General features: G+C 46.0%; 1 protein-coding gene across 2 annotated transcripts; it reads right to left on the reverse strand.

Moving 5' to 3' along the window:
- Positions 1 to 1250: 1250 nt before the first annotated feature.
- zhx2a (zinc fingers and homeoboxes 2a) lies at positions 1251 to 16431 on the reverse strand. 2 transcript variants are annotated; one of them, XM_080857559.1, is made up of 3 exons: positions 16315 to 16431; positions 2686 to 5277; positions 1251 to 2142 (listed from the first exon to the last, which is right to left on the reverse strand). In XM_080857559.1, the coding sequence occupies exon 2, from the start codon at positions 5123 to 5125 to the stop codon at positions 2696 to 2698; it is 2430 nt and encodes an 809-aa protein (XP_080713685.1). In that variant the 5' UTR covers positions 5126 to 5277; positions 16315 to 16431; the 3' UTR covers positions 1251 to 2142; positions 2686 to 2695. The 2 variants fall into 2 exon arrangements, with proteins under 2 accessions (XP_080713685.1, XP_080713686.1); XM_080857560.1 differs by lacking the exon at positions 16315 to 16431 and adding an exon at positions 15249 to 15367.
- Positions 16432 to 19345: the final 2914 nt, after the last annotated feature.

The following is a 19345-nucleotide window of genomic DNA, read 5'->3' on the forward strand; positions in this document are numbered from 1 at the left end:
TGACAGTCATTGTTCACCTTGAGAACCTTCTATTAGGCCTACCATAAACAACTTATGTTTAGCGGCCAAATACTTAGATATTTAGAAATTCCAGGGATTGCTAAATTGTTTTGTTATTTTCTTAATATCCACTCCCACTAAAGAGAGCAGACCAGAATGAATTGGCCAAGATCCACCGCTGGACCGATAAATGCTTTGCTATCTGGGTTACCAAGGAATGAATGTCATCCATTCCAGGCTATTGAGTTAGGTGTCATGGTGGAGCCACAAATAATGTGGTTATTAAACTGATCACCTGAAGTGATCAATTGAGTGTCAAACTGCTCATCCTCTCAATATTTAATTTTCATTTGAGTAAGGCCTCCTCAAGACCATGTTCAGAGGTACGCATTTATTCCCGTCAACTTCCTTTTCATAAATACTGTGCTGTGTAGAAGGGTGATCAGAACGATTTTAAAGTTGATACATGTGATTTACATCTAAAATGGCAATACATTAACTGGCTAGAAGTTAACAAAATTATGAAAAGTATAAGACAAAATGCAACAACACTGAAATGAATTCAGGAGCCTGTTGCCAACATCCGGACATGCAGCCCATGTGAGAATGATTGATTTAAAGCAGCAATTACGAGTAATGTTCCAAAACTAGCAAGCTAACTACCCAAAAGACATGCAAAAACCTTGCAAACACCACCTAACAGCCCAGCTGACACTGATAGAAGCTTGCCAACACACTCACTGGTGTCTTTTGGCAGTATAACTGGCAATGTCAAGCTGTGAAAGCTTTTCATCCATTTTTGCAGGGTGTTCCAGCCCGTAGCACAGAACTACATAGGGCATATCCCGGATGGCTAGAGGGGAAGACACAGGTGTTTATCTGTCCTTCACATGACCATATGCTATCAATATGAATTTGAGGATGGTACCAAAACTAGTTGCCTATAAAACCATTCCTCCAAAAGTGCCAAATTGTTGCAAAGTGTTTCTTTAAGTGTGTGTTGTTTCCTGAAGAGAACAGATAGCGATCACTTGGTTGTGTTTTAAGTGTGTGTTGTTTCCTGAAGTGAAACAGAGTGATCACTTGGTTGTCTTTTATTGACTTGATTTAAGTGTGTTTTGTCCTGAAGAGAACAGACAATGATCACTTGGTTGTGTTTTAAATGTGTGTTGTTTCCTGAAGAGAACAGACAAATGATCACTTGGTTGTGTTTTAAATGTGTGTTGTTTCCTGAAGAGAACAGGCAAATGATCACTTGGTTGTGTTTTATTGAGTTACAGCAGACTGCTTTAGAAAAGAGCAAGCAGAATTCTCGGTAGCAGTACAGTATTCCTGATACTTGTCTGAACATGACACCATAGCAGCGGCCGAGCGGAAAAAAATGAAAGATCATCGCGCTATTGGAAAGCAAGTCTTGTCGTTGCTGTTGAAATGGAACTACCTTGGATACAAGAGGAGTCAACATGATCTAAAAGACCAGCGGCAGAAATATTGCAAACAATGAAACGATGACTACTACAAAAAACAAGTACTGTGCATAACTATTGATTCGGTTCGTATTATGTTCACCAGGTGACTCCATGGTAAAACCATTCCTTTATGAGATCGCAGGCAGTGTTTCTGTGGTCCAATGAAAAGAAGTCCAGGATTCCAACAAGTGTTCTGTTATGATGATGCTGCTGCTGCTGCTGCCCGTCCTTTGTGATGTAATAAGTGCCACCATGAACCACACTCTAGTCTCTGAATATAAAGTATGACAAATAACCAGACAGACAGGCTGGTTAGCGGTCTTCTCACAAAAAGTGTTTTAACATTCCTTTGCAAAGGTTAAGCGAAATGGTCGAGGGTCTCCTATTATAAATGTAACAAAACTCTTCCCCTTTTCGAAAAAAATTGTACAAATCTGGTGCCATATAGAAAAAAATATTTACAAGGGCCCTTTTTTTTGCTCTCTAAAGAGTGTGATAATCTAGCAATCCAGCTTTGGCACTCCACGGTTCAGCCCTCCAGGTCAGTGCTTCACACACACTCTGTTAATGGAGCCTATGATGTCAGTCAAGGTGGAAAATCATTGGTTCTGAATAGTAAAACTGCAACTGCCTTGGTTTAGGCAAGTGTGTGTGTGACGTCTTCACTCTTGTCCTGCAAAACAACAGAATGACATCATGAAAATCTCATTTCACACGTTTGAAAGAAAAAAAAAAGAATAAGTTGTTTATACTAAAACATGATTTTACAATCCCCCTAGATCAAAGCACAATTAAGTGTTCGGGGACAAACATGTGGAAACAGAGAATGGGAGATAGGATTTTGATTAGCTAACCTCCCCTCTATCAACAGAACAGTAAAGATTCCAAAATATGGACAATGGCTGTGTGGGCTCTCACCCTTGCCAAGATGTTTTCTTTTTTTCAAAAGCTAAATTACAGGCTGCCAACATCCTGTGTGGATGAAAGCGGCAGCTGCAAAATCAACCGAAAAAAAGACTCTAGTTAACCCATTTCACCTTCCATTTCTTCAGGAAAGGTCTCTCAGCATCAATCAAGCATTTGTATGGACTCATTTTCCTTTTAAGCTTTCTTTACTTAAAACATTCAATTAGCATTTTTTTTTACACCACAGAGGCCAGATTTGAGGATAGCTGTTACAGCCTTCCATACTGATGGCCTGTCAAGCCAAACTTACCATAATCATTTCACCCTGTCACTCTGCCAGGATGCTCTCCAGTAAGTACTTCAAGATCTGGGGTCACTTTCTGTGTCTCCAAACAGGTCCTCTCACTATCAGCTGCCATAGTCACCTTCACCCATCTTCCATGATCCACACTCGCCTGTGCGTGTTGGTCTCTGCCCTTGCTGATGTCCGACATTGTGTGTCCCAGCTTGGAAGTGAACCAGTCGACGATTTCTTGATTGGTGAGTTTGGGCCGCTCAGACGGCGGTCTCTCCGTGTCCTCTCCCTTAAGTGTCTTTGTTTCTTGGAAGTGCCTCTGCAGGACGCTCTGCGCTTGTTCCGTGAGCGAAGCGGAGCTCTGCCCGTTCTGTTTCTTGCCGCTTAAGTTCTGGAACTGTTCCATCCACTCCAGGGTTCCATTCTTCAGAGCCAGACGGCTGTCCTTGAACCAGCGAACAATCTCCGTGCGCACGAGGCCTGTCTGGATCTCCAGGTGGTTGTACTCGTCTGGTGATGGCCACTGTGTCTGGGTAAAGACGTCCTTGAGCAGGCTTAAGGACTTGCCGTCGATAGGCTCAGCACACGTGGAGGTCGTGAGAATGGGAAGGGGTGAGGACCTGGCTCTGTTCTCCTGATCGTGGACGCCATTTTGTGAGCCGCCCCGCTGTTTGGGACCCATGGAGTTCAGCAGAGCCTTCTCCAGATTATCCCGGAGTGCCCGACGCTCCGTAAACCAGCAGTCGATCTCGTTCTTGGAGAGTTTGGTGTCCGCCACAAGGTGCTCGATTTCAGCCTGCGTCGGGAAGCTGGCGCGCTGGAAACTCTCCTCCAGCATTTGCAGTTGCCCTGACGACTTGCCCTTCACTCTCTCCAGGAGAGGGAACTGCGTGGGAACGGACTTCTGTGGTTGGCCGTCTTTCAGCAGAACCTCGGACTTGATCTGCAGAGCACTCTTATGGCTGCCGTGACGCTGGTCACTGAACCATTTCTTGATCTCGCCCCAGGAGAGACCGGTGACCTCTATAAGGCGATACACCTCCTCATCATCGGGGAACTGACACAGGCTATAACTAGCCTTAAGTTCTCTTATCTGATCAGGTGTTTTGTTGCAGTCTGATAGGCTGGGGGTAGGGGAGGCTGATTTGGGCACAGTCTGAAGGGACTTGATGATAGAGGGCCGTTTTATCTCCGTAGCAACGATGGGCGCCGTGAGGGGCCTCTTGACGGCTTGTGCCACGTGGGTCGCTACCGTCAACGCAATCGGTGCACACGTCACAGTCGTCCCGTTGGCAACTGTTGTCAGCACGAGACTAGACGTGCCAAGCAGATGGCATGGGACGGTCTGGATAAGGGACTGTGCGGATTTGTTAGACTGGGTGAGCTGAGCGGGTAATACGGTGAATGCCGTGTGCGGGACTGGCTGGATGGTGCCGTTGAACATCTTTTTGCGAGCCTCCTCGACCTCCTCAGGGGACCAACTGATGCCCTGTTTCAGCCTCTGGGTCGTGAACCACACCTTGATCTGTTCCTCTGGGTGTTTGGAGGCGGCGGTGAGCCATGACAGCTCAGCCTGGGTCGGGTAGGGGAACTTCTGGAAAGAAGTGATGAGTGTCAAATTACCGTCCAGGGAGGGGTTGTACTTAGAAGTGTTCAACGGTACGGCAATTTTTGGAACAAGATTGAAGTTAGGTGGACGCTGTAGGGAGGGCATTATGTGAGAGAGTCCATCTTTCAGTGATGCATCTGGAATGATCACAGTTCCATTCACATTCACTGCAGTGATCTGCTTCTTAGGATGGTCTGGGTTGTATTCCATCTGACCATCAACCGATTGACGCTTGATGTCTGGTTTTGGCCTACCAATCTTTACTGTAGTGGACTTACTGAGGGGAAATGTGGCAATGTCCTCCCCACCCTGGGCGCTGGGCGCGTCATAGATGACTGCACAGTTTGAACCTTCAATGGTTTGCTCCAGAATGGTCTGGCTGTTCAGTTTGATTCTTCTGAACTTGAAGTTACTTTCTCCAGGGTGACACTTCTCGTTGTGCTCGGTCAAAGTGTCAAACTTTTTCGTGTTGAAGTTGCAGACGGCGCACAGGTACAGAGGGTTCAGAATGACGTTAGGGTGGTTAGAGTCTACGTGTTCTTTGAACTCGTTCAGGTTCTGTGTGGAGAAGGTGCAGTATTTACATTCGTAGCCTCCCTGGAGCTTCCGGTGCTGTGGCCGGGGTTCTGCTTCGGTTCTCTCCGGCTCGGTCACCTCACGTGTCGAGCTCACCGGGCCGGGGCTCTTCACCCCCGGTGCCCCGTCCTCACTGTGGAGCAGTGAAGCAGGTCCGTTCTCCGCAGCACTGTGGACCGGACCGTCGTCCATGTCATCTGGGTCGTCCTGCTCCATCATGTCGCTAGGTCGGATCATACAGGGAGTCGAAGACTTCCTTCGGCTGGCCATTATTGAAGAAGGCAATGGAATGGCCTTGGAGAGAAACTGTAGGTGTGAGGTGAGATTCTGTCTGCTGAAGAATCTTCACTGGGCGATCCTGCTGACTGTTAACGTCAGCTCCTGTGGAGGACTTCATGAGATTTCATCACAGATCGTTAGACCTACACCAGGGAAGGAAGAGAGAGAGTGTGTTATTCAAGATAAGTATCATTTTCTTCAATTTAGAGATATAGATAGACTATAGCTACTATACACATTTTTCTTTTCTTTCTAGTATAAATTATCTAGGTATTGTATTGTTAGATATTGTATCTGTTGTATTGTCATATGTCAGCTTTAGCAACACTACTTCAAGTCATGCCAATAAAGCTCTTTTTGAATTTTGAATTTGAATTTGAGTGTTAATCGTTACTGTTATTTACTGCACGTATGGATGAGAAAATATTCCCTCTTCTAATGACCTGAAAGCAAAAAGACAATGGCTCGTGCTAGTGTAGAGAAACTACACTATAGACGTCGATTTTTCTGTGATTTCTATGTTATCCCAAAATCTTTGCTTAATCCCCCCCATCACAGAATATGACTGGCATTACACACAGGACCCTAGTCTAAAAACATCCAAAATGTCAAACTAGAATGAAAAAAAAAACATCACCACATCCCAAAACATTAGGTAATCCTTGTACTTCTTAGCCTAATGACGAGCATGTTTGTCAGCCAGTCTCTTCTGCCGAGCTCACAGCAGAACAGCCCACTGAGTATTGCGAGAACGAAATGAATGAATAACGAGTACAAAAAAAATCCTGCAACTACAACTTTCACAGCTGGACCAGAAGACAGGGCTAGTCTACACTGTCCCACTGAGCTGGAACCCAGCTAGAAAACTAAACTGACATGCCCCAAAGTTAGCAAAGGTAGCCCACTTAGTCAAGGTTTTTCCATGTCGAGGTAAACTTTCTGTGACACGATGGCAATATGAAAAGTAAAGCATTCATTTCTCCGTCATTAAGTCTATCAAAGTTTGAATACACACCATTTGAAAATATATATTTTCTAAAATACAGTCAGGGTGATGCGTGGATCCCAACTTCATGAGTCACACATACACTCTTCATTAAAAATTAAGACCAGCTTAATTTCCATGCGGTAGTTATGGCAACAGCAGACATGGAGATGCCCTTGTGCAGCACTGCAGCTGCAGAAGGAGGGAGAGGGGGGAGAGAGAGAGAGAGAGAGAGAGAGAGAGAGAGAGAGAGAGAGAGAGAGAGAGAGAGAGAGAGAGAGAGAGAAGGAAAAGCATCCCTGCAGGTATTAATTAGACGGGAAGTGATGTGGTAGGTGCGAGTGAGGAGGGCGCTGTGTGCCAGGGCTGGCCTAGTCTGCTCTGCAAACACACACACACACACACACACACACACACACACACACCAGGGCTGGCCTAGTCTGCTCTGCAAACACACACACACACACATACACACACACACACACACACACACACACACCAGGGCTGGCCTAGTCTGCTCTGCAAACACACACACACACACACACACACACACACACACACACACACACACACACACACACCAGGGCTGGCCTAGTCTGCTCTGCAAACACACAAACACACACACACACTCTGCTCCGGCGGTCTGGTGCCAGCGCTCCAGCGCTCCCCTGGCCTGTGGTGGCCCTGGTGGAGCTGTGTGCAGCAGAAACTCATTAAAGATGCATGAGGCTCAGGCCTTCTCATATCACATCCCTAACTCACTCTAGGAGCAGCGGCCTGGATAGGAGGCGGGAGGGGAGAGGAGAGGAGAGGAGAGGAGAGGAGAGGAGAGGAGAGGAGAGGAGAGGAGAGGAGAGGAGAGGAGGGGAGAGGAGAGAAGAGGAGTGGAGGGGAGGGAGAGGAGAGAAGGAGCAAGAGAGGTGTACAGGAAGAGAGATGAGGGGAGCGGAGAGGAGAGGAGCGGAGAGGAGAGGAGAGGAAGGGAGAGGAGAGAAGGAGCAAGAGAGGTGTACAGGAAGAGAGATGAGGGGAGCGGAGAGGAGAGGAGAGGAGAAGAGGGGAGAAGAGAGAAGGGGATGATTGAGGGCTTTGCCTGTGCATGCTGTACTACTCACTAGACCAAGAAGTGTGATTAAGGTGATCAGCAAATGAATGCAAATAGCTTGCACATCACACACAACATAAGCTAATTATGCAATGTTTTTCCTAAAAGGCAAATTCAGCAATTATGTCATGCCTGGGCTGAATATTAATTTGAATATGATGAGAGGAACTTGAGGCAACCAACATTGAAAAGTAATCTTTCACGGAAAGGAACTAATTCGTGAAACTTTGATATTGATATTGATATTGTATTCATTAGCCTTACTACAGTGCACTCATATCCGTGATCCCTGTCAGCAAGGGTGTTGTCTTTTCAAACAAAGACCAAAGACTACGTAGTAGTGACATCGTTTGTCTGTTCAGCGGAGATACGATATGTTGACGGATCAAGAACTACACTTGACAGAGTGGCAGTCTGCGCAGGGCAGAGGATACGACTGATGGCAAGGCGCTGTGCTGGGGTTTCGAGGGAAGGCAGCTGGCGAGAGAACACGAAGCGGAGCTCCAGAAGTGCAGGACACGCTCCGACAGTCAACCTCCTGTTCCTCCCTGCTGTGCTTGCCGTCATCAAAGAGCAGGGGAGAGACAGACGTGAAAAAAAGTACAGTTTGCTCAAAAGCCCTGGGAAAATGACTAACGAGAAAAAAAAAACTAAAACAAAACCTGAGCAAACACAAACTCACACTCACGTCATGTTTTCTCTGCAGCAAGCTCACCTACTGTGCTTTGCAGAAGAACTCTGGCACCCAACCCACGGGCGGATGTGACTTCCTCATTAGGGGGGCTGAGTGGGATGGGGGGGCTACGGGAAGGGAAGGGAAGGGAAGGGAAGGGAAGGGAAGGGAAGGGAAAGGGGGTGGGGATGGGGAGCGGTGGTGGGCTAAGGCAGCTGGTGGCTGCAGTTTTACAGAGAGAGAGAGAAGAGGGAGTGGAACGGCAGATGCTGGAGTACTCAGCTCCCCCCCCCCCCCCCCCCCTTACCCCCCCACGCACCGACTCAGTGTTTCCAGAGGCCCGCTGTTGCCGTGGTGCTGCCATGTGGGGGCGGAGCCGGAACTGCGCTAATGCCGCGCGGCGCGGCAGGGGGGCAGAGTTTTGGGATGGGGGTAGAATTAATTTAAATCTCATCAGGAGCGGAGGGCCTTGAGAGCGCCGCGGCTCTGCATGGTAACAGCCGACAACGCGGCGCTCGCCCGGCTCTCTGCGGCTCAGGCACGCAGACGTAAGCCAAAAGAGCTTAGGCAATGTCGCAGGGAAAGACGCGTGTGGTACGAAAACATTGCAGCATTGATTCCACACAGCTAATATCTGTCTGCCTGTCTGTCTAAGGTCCCGTCCACTCACAAGCCAGTGGTGAAGATATAATTGCTGAAAAGCGTTGTCTTGTGGTGCGTGTGACGTTCAAAAGCTATCACAGCCGCCTGAAATCGACACTGTCTGGGAATGGTAGTGCAGAGACCAGCAAGCACAGACACCTTACTGCAGTACCAAACCACTGCAGTGCTTAACTAGACTACAAGCAATGGTAGTGGAGCCGCAGGAGACATGACAGCATGTTCCTTTTTATTCCCCGCTCTCGTCATCAACTCAAATAAAGTCACTCAACTCTGTCACCATCGGTTTAATATTTGTGTAAATTGCACCGCTGACAAACAAACTCTCAAAAAAACACCTTATTTATTTACCCACTTAAGACTTGCATACCTAAACAGTGGACCCACACCTTCATGGGTGTAATACATCACCCCGTGTCATTCCCCTAGGTCCACCCACTGTATGCAGGTTTTTTAAGGGGGTACCTGGGGGGGGGGGGCTCTTCCACGCTGGACTAATAGGTTGCCATGGCAACTCATAACCAGCTAGTAGGAGGGATTTTCATCCTCCGAGAACCAGAGGAGGAATGTTCTGCATTCCTATTTTTGGCTGCTCGGATCCTTCCGGCTCCAATGAACTGCAAATGGGATGGGGGGGGGGGGGGGTGTGGGCGGCATTAAGCCGAACTGCTGATTAGTGCTAGCTGGGGGCTGCCGTGCCCACACCCACCCTCCAACTTGCAATCACGAGGTTGTCTACTTCCTTATGCGCACCTGGGTTCCTCCGGGCCCTCATCTCAAGGCTTCTGACATGGGAACTAAGACAAACAAGAGTGTTGGACCTTCAGGGGCAGAGGAAGGCTTGCGGTTTTGAAATACACCGGTCTAAAAATACAGCTGTACTAGGACACTGCGACTACACAGAAAATATGGCCTCCTCCTGCTTCAGTTCTGGGTTCAGAAGATGCGTGCCTTCCTCTGGACCAAATACGTTTTTCAAACGTACACTACATATGTACAATAATTCTTCAAAATGTACTAAATGGAACATTAAAGAGGGACTCCCTTAGAAAGAACATCAGACCAACTGTCAAAAATTACCCCTCCAACATTTCTCAGTCAAGGTTTATGCGTTTCGATACTGAAACTAGAATGAGCGAGAATAACATCCCTGTCAATGCGAAACTGAACCGGCTCAAATTTTATTAGACGCAGAGTAATGGATGAAATCAATCAAGACCTACTACTGTAACCCAAAGATCCCACCCTGACTCCAGAAAACCCAGTTTCCAATTCAAACTGGGAGGCTGAGCAGGGCCTGGGGACGTGACGTGACGTCTGTCTGCTAAACCGATCTGTGGGGGCCGTGCCCCGGGGTCACGTATGGCTTTTCCAGCAGAAACCAAATCTCCCCGCCGCTGCTGCTGCTTGCTGCTACCTGCCTTCAAACATGTGTTGTTAACACACACAAACACACACGCACACACACACACACACACACACACACACAACGAGATCTCTCAGCCAATTAAAGCAGCAGTAAGGAGTTTTGCCCGTTGCTTGCTGCTCGCTGCTTGCTGCCGCCGCCGCCGCCACGCTCCTCATGGCTGCCTTCCCGGACGCTTATGAAATGCTGATGGCAGCGAGGTCACGCCAGGGTCATGCCAGGGATTAGGATCAGTGTCATCTTTGAAACAGCCATTTTCCCACCTCCTTCACTTCCCATGAAATCACAGCCGCAGGAGGAGACAAGTAAAAGGAAAAACATAACGGAGCCAAAACTACGCTCTTTTCAGCAATGTAAGAGATGATGGCCGTGTTCTACGGATTAAAAGGACCGTGACTCAAACACGCTGGGTGATGAAAAATGACAATGCAGTCAACACAATAAAGAAGTCAATTCCTCAAATAGTGATTCAGAACACGCAATCCCAATGGTAACTGCGGCTGATGTAAATTAATCTCGACAGAAAAACAAACCTGTGATCTCTAATCGCAGCCTTATTCCTGACGCCTAAATACACTGATCTAAATCTAGCATAAATATTTACATGCTTACTTATGCAGAGATATGTCTGCTACCCGCCTCACCAGCTGGCCGGGAGACAGACTCTTGCTCTTACATAACTACACGCATCATTTATCCGTGAATGCCCTAGAGAAGAACAGACAGACAATCTACACTCAGGGTTGAAAGTTCAACCCAACGCAAGTATCGGAGGGACTTCTCGGCAACAGCAATCACCAATGCCTCAACACTCAACAAATCAAAGTTAAGTATTTAAACCTTCAAGCTTGCTTCGGCAGTTTTTTTATAGAACACGACAGGCTGAAATATCTGTTGTGGTAAATATGAGGGCATACCAAAGACCAATTTTTTCTGATAGTATGTTTACAAACAACCGGGAGGCTCAGCGATTTAACGTGCCATCAGAGGAAAACAATGCGCCTCACTGTCTGTATACCCTGGGTCTTCTGTCTCACGACTAGGCCACATGTTATACCTTAATAAAAACCTGCTATTTGCTCAGACTAAAATGGACCTGAACTCACTGACCTCCCTCCTAAGAGGAGTGCAGCGCGGCATGGCATGTTTATTAGGGCAGTTTTGAAGGGAGAAATCGAAAAATGACAGTTGGTTGTGTTCAACGCCGCAGTAAGCGCTGACCCCATTTACTCCCCTCCTCACAAACAGTTGTCCTTCCGTCAAACACACCGTACTTCATTTCATTTTGGTAATGTTAACCCTGCTGCCCGAAGGACTACTCCAGCTTCACTATGCCTCACAGGTCACTCCCTGCTCTCCTCAGATGGCATAACCATAAGCTGTTCAGCCTCCCAGTCTGCAGAACTCTCTCTGCCCACCCGCCACCCCTGTCCTGATGGCTCACGCCACCAGAATGTCATAGCTGCCCCCCCCCCCCCCCCCCCCCCTCCGCTGCCCCCACCCCTCCGAGAGACTGAGTCACAGGCCTCCATCTCCATGAAGCAAGCAGATCCCATAGATGTGCAAACTCGTCTTCCGGAGCAACACACAGGCGTCCCTGGACAAGCAAGCATGTGTGCTACGCCCCCCCCGCCTCCCTCATCACACTCCCCCTCCCCCCCCGATGGCCTCCATAACACAGGCAGTACATAGAGAGAGAGAGAGAGAGAGATGGAGAGAGAGAGAGAGACATAACTCAGGCAGCACATGGAGAGAGAGAGAGAGAGAAATGGAGAGAGAGAGAGGGAGAGAGAGAGAGAGAGAGAGAGAGAGAGAGAGAGACATAACTCAGACATCACATGGAGAGAGAGAGAGAGAGAGAGAGAAAAGAGGGAGAGAGAGAGAGAGAGAGAGACATAACTCAGACAGCACATGGAGAGAGAGAGAGAGAGAGAGAGAGAAAAGAGGGAGAGAGAGAGAGAGAGAGAGACATAACTCAGGCAGCACATGGAGAGAGAGAGAGAGAGAGAAAAGAGGGAGAGAGAGAGAGACATAACTCACGCAGCACATAGAGAGAGAGAGAGAAAGAGAAAGAAAGGAGAAAGGAAGAAAGAAGAAAGAAAGAAAGAAAGAAAGAGAGAGAGAGAGAGACATAACTCAGGCAGCACATAGAAAGAGAGAGAGAGAGAAAGAGAAAGAAAGAAAGAAAGAAAGAAAGAGAGAGAGAGACATAACTCAGGCAGCACATAGAAAGAGAGAGAGAGAGAGAGAGAGAGAGAGAGAGAGGGAGAGACACACACACACATAACTCAGGCAGCACATAGGGGCGGTTGAGCCGACAGGCTTCATTACCCCACCCAGGACAGGAGCCTTCTCAAGAACATGCCAAAGAAGAAAAACAGCTTCCCTCTGGTTTAATGTTCGAAGATTCTCGCTGATGCTCTGGAACCGGAGAAGAACCTATTGTGGGTACTCCACTGTGGGCAAGTCCTAACAGAGTCAAGCAGCTAAGCCATCGCTATGGCAGCTGTCATGGAAATGAATGGCTGTTTCCTCCATCTTTCAACCCATCTGTTCTAAGTGATTCGCTTGACAATATGCACGATCAAACTGTATCGATACACGACAAAGATTAGCCTTCCTATGTAGTGGTAGCGTGGTCCTGAATTATAATGCGGTCTACAGAAATAGGCCTGCAAACTCTCTCTCTTGCTGGGCCTGTAGTCGTGTTATTTATTAGTCATCCCCTCCACAGTTTGAACATTTCAAATGTGACACAAACGGTGCGGCCCCATGCCTACAGAAAGACTTGCATCATTTCATACTAGACATCAGACGTGTTCACTAGACCAGTGTCTTTCAGGGATAACCAGCCACGTGAGGAGGATGCATATGGTCCAAAGCACAACAGACTATCACAACAAGAGAGAAAAAAAAGAGGCAAGGTTACCGTGGAGACCCAATGTTGCACACGACAGGGATGGTTTTTCAGCAGACTATTTACAAACACCATCTGTGAGTCTGAATCATCTCCCTGCAATGCCAACTGCCATCATACAGATATCTTCTCAACCTTTGAATTCACTTTTCAGATGTGGGTGCAAAACTACCTTGTTACTCGAAGAGCATGACAATAATTTCAAAACCCATTCTTCAAAACATCACAAAAACCAGTTTTTAAAGGGAAAATAACAACAGAACGAGGGGTGGGGAGGCTATGACTGCGACAAAAAAAAGGGGGACGCGTCTTAATAGGAAATGCTTGACTGTTGGATGCCTGTGTGTTTGTATCGTCTTTAACAAGGCTGTCAACTCTATTCTGTTGCCCTTATTTTAAAATGAACAGTGCAGAAAACACCCACTAGGCATGGCTGCCCATCTTCTTGGAAGTCCCCTATTTGCTTACAGCTGGACCATGTTGAAATTAGAGAGGCTGAAGAATCCAGGAAAGTCACCAAGAGCACTCCCCCCCCCCCCCCCCCTTTCATCCGACATCTGTTTTTTTTAGGTGTGGGGGGGGGGGGGGGGTGCACCATCATCTACTACAGCCCATTCTTAAAAGAGGTGGGGGGGGGGGGGGGGGGGGGGGCACCATCATCCACTACAGTCCATTCTTAAAAGCGGTGGGGGGGGGGGGGGGGCACCTTCATCCACTACAGCCCATTCTTAAAAGAGGTGGGGGGGGGGGGGCACCATCATCCACTACAGCCCATTCTTAAAAGAGGTATCTCTTACAGTAGCTCATCATCTTCTGTTCACTCATCAGACACTGTGCACGTTTTCTAACGAAAGGAAATGTTCAAACAGAACTAGTCAGGGGAAAACACAACTTGCTGCCTGGCTATAATTTTGAAATGCAAATTCACCACATTACAAAACCCAAGTCTGCAGTAGCAGCTGTGAGATGATGGGGTGCTGTGGCTCACTTTCGATCAGAGCACTTAACAGCTGTGGGTGACACTCATCAGGATAAAGCTCTTCCTGTGCTGAGAGGAAATGAGGCGCTCGAGGAGGGGACGACTAATAAATAACACGACTACAGGCCCAGCAAAAGAAAGAGAGTGAGAGAGAGAGTGAGAATGAGAGAGGGTGAGAGAGAGAGAGAGAGGGGGGCTACCCTCTGTCACACAGAGGCTCCCCCTTCCATGGAGTCATGACCACCACCTCAGACGAGAAACAGAGAGTGAGAGGGGGGGTGGGGGGTGGGGGGGGAGAGAGAAAGAGAGAGAAAAAAGAGCCCAACCCACAGGTATGACATCACCATGGCCCTGGCCAGCTTAGTCAACCGACAGCTCTGTGTGCTGGCAGGGGGGGGGAAGAAGGGAAGGGGGTGGGGGGGGCAGCAGGGGAGGGAGCGGTGGCGGCAGCAGCAGCAACAGCAGCAGCCTACTCCTCCTCCTCAAAGACGTCTACAGGCGCCTCTGCAGGAGCATGGGCAGCCATTTTGAATCAGCCACTGAGCACAGGGGGGACTGAAGTGAATTTAGGGACGGCCAACCCCTGACACTACTGGCCCCAAGACTTCCATCTCAGTGTGTGATGTAAGATGAGAATAACTTATGTTTGCCTAGTGTGCAGACCACTCCACACAGTCCTCAATTTGATTAGGTATTTAGCCACCCTGAGAAGACCTATAGAAGACCACTTGAGGAAATGCATTTGGATTATTATTAAAATGATCTTATGGCTGCTGTAACTATTATTAGACACAGGTTCTGGACACTACAGCTACCTCACAAGTGAGACTGTGGGTAAAGTGGGTAATATTAGGGATCAAAAGTTTTGTTGTTAAAGTTTGAGTAAAGTTAAATTGTTGTTTGTTAAATTGTTGGGGCAGTATATTACTACTAACACAATCATTTATAAACATGTTACCAAGATGAAAAGGTAACTGCAAGGCAGTTGTATGCCAACATGGATTTGTTTCTAAAGCTTTCACATAGGCTACATGTATCTTATAATGGATTTAGGTGATAATGGAAAAAAAAATATTTGTAGAGAGTTAAGAAAAAACATCAACCTGAACCTTGTGAGTAAACGTCCAGGTTGTGATGTGGGTTACAAGATCAACAACATGTTGCATAAAAATGTCTCAGTTGCTGGATATATTGCCTGGATACAAGGCAGCTGGATATAAACACATCGCCCAATCAAACAGCCCCAAAGAAGTTCACAGAAGGGTAATGTGTTTGGAAATACTGCCTGCGCCTTTAACAGTGACTGAAGCCGAAATGGATAACCACAAAAAGAAATAAAAAGCAATCAGGACATATTTGAGGACATTACCTCGTGTGCAATTGAGGCAACTCAATCAGGTGAAACCTACAAGAGAAACAGAGAAGTCGCATCCTCAGCTTCCAAGGCCGTACACGGGAGGTGATCATCGCTTTAGGATAGATACATAAACGAGCTTTTAACCCATTCTATCCAACCAACCATGGACAAAAAATAAGCTACGTACTTCAGAAGCATATCTTCCGAAAGTGGCACAGAAAGGACGAAATGGCCGAAAGTGGCACAGAGGACTCCACTAAAGAACCACTTCAGATTTTAAGATTCTGAACTATCGCTAGTTAACGAAGTAACATCCATATCTATCGTAGCACCGAAACTTCACAAAGTATAATGTCAATGCAACTTCCTTAGAAGCTTACTTTACTGTCGCATAGTCGGGTCTGCAGTTTTTAAGGAGAATGTGTGGGCTCCACGTCTGAGTGGCTAGCTACTGCAATGGGGCTACGTGAGCCATGCAGTATGGTCGCGGAAGGCGTCACCGCTGCCTACATCACACTGCACGAGCCCCAAATCAAAGTGGGGAGTTTGCCAGCTAACTCGCCCGTGTGTGCTATAAACAACAATATGCATTAATAACAGCCGTTACGGGGTGGCTATTAAAACGTCCGGAATACCACTGGAATGTGAGAATGATATTTGACGGACAAACGATGGTCCCTTAATCAGTCTCACCGACGTAACGCCATGTCGACATTGGAAGCCATATTTTGCTGGTTATTTCGACATCGGGAGAAGAAGACATGTTTTCCCATACAATCTGGCCCACTACTAGAATTCAATCAAAACTTCCTACTTAGGGTGACAAATCATTAGGTAGTTAACAGCACAGTTTATCTCGCTAGCTATAGATAGTTAACCAAGTCACGGCCATTCAGATGACCACTTTCCTCAATATGGCTGGGACGACCAAAGTTCAGAGCAAAGCCAAGTTTACACGAATTATTCAGTGTCTAACGCAATGCTGAAAGATAAAGCTGTAAGCTCGCCTCGTGTCGCTTTTTAACTTTGAAACGTGTTTTGCAATATACCATTTATGCCATTCATGTCTTGTTCTTACCTGCCCGTGTCGGAAGGATTATAGGATGCTGGGTTGTTGACAAACAGGTTCCAGTAATCGGTCTGTCTTCCAAGGATAGGGCAAATACAAGGATTAATTGTAAAGATTCTACCGAATCCTAAAGACAACAGACGGAAAAAAATCGCGATCACAGGGGGATCTACGCCAAAACCCACATGATCATCTACGTCAGCATACGTATTTGCATACGATACTAGATGCACTTCCATGCTGGAGTTTTGGAAATGAGCTTTTTCACAAAACTTTTGAAATAGCCAAGCTATTAGACTGAGTGCAGAGGCAATGTGGGGCATTCAGTAGTTGCTACAACAGGGACTTCCGACTTTGAAATGAATGAACCGCTGTTGTTTTGACGTATTCCTGCCCCCTGCGCTGGTTAGGTGCTAGGTACTTGAATATTAAGTATGATGTTCAGCAGTTCTGTTGGCTACAGAGATGGCATCGTCACGGAATTTTGAGTTGTCGATCAAATCTCCCTCTCTCTCGCTCTCTCACAAACACACACACACACACACACACACTATATGGACTGAATAACTAATTGTCAGGTTTTTATTGTCGTGGGCACGTTATCAAACAAGCACACATCAGATACCGCAAGAAGATAAGAAGACAGACGTATGTTGTAACATTTCCTAACCGAAGCCACTACTCACTCAGCAGAGTTATTCATTGTTTTTAATGCAAACATGGGATAGCTACGGTGTTTGCACACATTTACAAACAAAAACACATTTTACGAATTACGAATAACCATCGTGATCTGTACATGTTGTTGTCTTGAAGCAGTAGTTCAATGGCACATAACCTAATATATCTGCACAAAGGCCACACGGTATTAGTCTACTCAAAGAAGGCTGCTATTTGTCATCTTAGTTGTAGTGGAAGACTAATAGGAATATTGGTTGTAGTAGACAACTTGTAGCATAGTAATAGTGTAGGTGTAAGTAGTGATAACAGAGTCCTCCTGGTAGCCTAGCCGTGTTACATCACGCAGTAGTAGTGGTAGCATACAGCCTAGCTGGCATGTAGAGAAGCAGGTCAGTAACCTCATTTTGACCTTTGACCTGCCAACCCAGTCTTAGCCAAATATACCAGTAATGACTGGCTAAATATTTTCACTACATCATAACAATTTTGAGTGATTAAGAGTCTCAACACTTTCATGTCTATGTTTATCTCAGTAATGCCATTTTAATTTAACCTCATTAAAAGTATGAGCTCCTCATCAACTAAACTCTTTAAGTGACACATAAATCAACTTTATTCTTGCTGTTAAACACGACCCCTAAAGCAGAGCAGCTGCTGGCCATTTCAGTGCCCTAACTTTCAGTCCCAGGACATTTGTGTACATCATACTTTCCATAATATATCAGAACTGTTATGTGGAGATAATGAACATTCTATGTTTCAAGGATATCTATATCCTGGACAGAATTACTTTTGTCTATAAAACTCAGTTAATATTGTCCACAAAGTACATGAAAGAATGCACATCTTCCATATTTCATGGACACAGTGCTAACGTGTTTGTGTTTTCTGTGGACAAAAGGTATGTGGTTTCATAGAAAATGAATGCCTGTCATAGCATAGAATGCGTCCTGTAGGCGAAATAAGGTCTGTTAAACTTGGCGCTCCCATAGAGAAAAAATATACAAATATTGGTGTGGCCATGGGCATAGTTACTAACACAAGTAACCTTTTTTCTTTTCTTTCGTCAAAGTTTAGTGTAAGGGGGGTTTATTCAGTTGGTTGCAATCTGCAACCTCACCGCTATATGCCACTAAATCCTACACACTGCACCTTTAACTTTGGCCTAGAAGATCATTACCCTTCTAACATTAGCTGGTCAAACTTGGACATTTCTTGGACGCATTGTGTAGTCTTGTGTTCCAGTATTTTAAGAATTGACACGTTCAAAGATGCAAGGTGTAAAAGTGTCATCCTGCAGTTTTGGCTCTTTTTGTCTTCTGCTTCCGACTCTGTTTGCCTTTCTACCATGTCTTCCGTTAACTGTTGCTCAAAGCCTTCCTGTCGTCACCATGACGAGGGCTTGACGCAATCAAAACAAACCACAGAGAAAGAGGAGGAGGGCACTAAAATCTTTCATGTTATTATTTTGGTCAAATATAGAGTGTATAGCTTACATTGGTTTAATGGGGTAGTAGTCGGAGAGGTAGATAGAATATGAAAATGTTTGTATGTACAAAAATATTTTAATATCTCTCCGTAGAAGACTACACAGTGACGAAGGCACATTGTGTCTATTAATAACACATGAAATGTGCTATACAAATAAACTTTAACTTAAACTTGAACTTGAACTTGACCATAAAATGTATCATCATGTATCAACATCACGCCCACCTTCGATGTCTATCCATGTCAGTTTGATGATGTAAAACAATTGGAGAAACACGGTTGAACATGTCTGGGAGCTGCACTCATAATGTATGACTTCATAATTTCAGAGAACATCCAAGTTTTTTTTCTCGTAAATTTACAACTTTAATCTTAGACATTCTTTACGTTTTTTCTTGGAGTATTATCCCCTTCCCCCAGCTCTGTATTAAAAAAAACGCACAGTGGCCCTAATATGCTGTCATCTAAGTATATTATAAGCTTGACAAGGAGACAAGTCTTGGGCTGTGGTGGAATAATCAAAATTTGTCGATGGAAAACGTCATGAAGTCAAGGGGAGATGTAATTATGCGCAGTGATGAGATGGCAGATGTTACTGACGTGGGTCTAAACATTTTGCTGTTGCAAGGAATTGTGGGATGGCAATATCTCCTTTCTCTCCAAGTGGATGGTCAAATGTACCCTCTGTTTAAGGAGATAAGAAAGGAAGGTTTGAGGTACCTTTCCTTAGCCTTGAGAGCATTCGACCACCTCTTGTCATGGCTGACACCTAGATTCTTTTGGGTAATTTCTCTCCGGTAGGAACTTTCCTAAGCATAAAAAAAGCAATTTACTTATATTGATTTAGTAAAAAAGCTATTCACTTATA

Source organism: Sprattus sprattus (assembly GCF_963457725.1).
Source record: "Sprattus sprattus genome assembly, chromosome: 19".
Classification (NCBI taxonomy): Eukaryota; Metazoa; Chordata; class Actinopteri; order Clupeiformes; family Clupeidae; genus Sprattus; species Sprattus sprattus.

Coding starts and splice junctions, on each gene's coding strand:
- zhx2a (XM_080857559.1), bottom strand. CDS start 5,125: ATGGCCAGCCGAAGGAAGTCTTCGACTCCCTGTATGATCCGACCTAGC.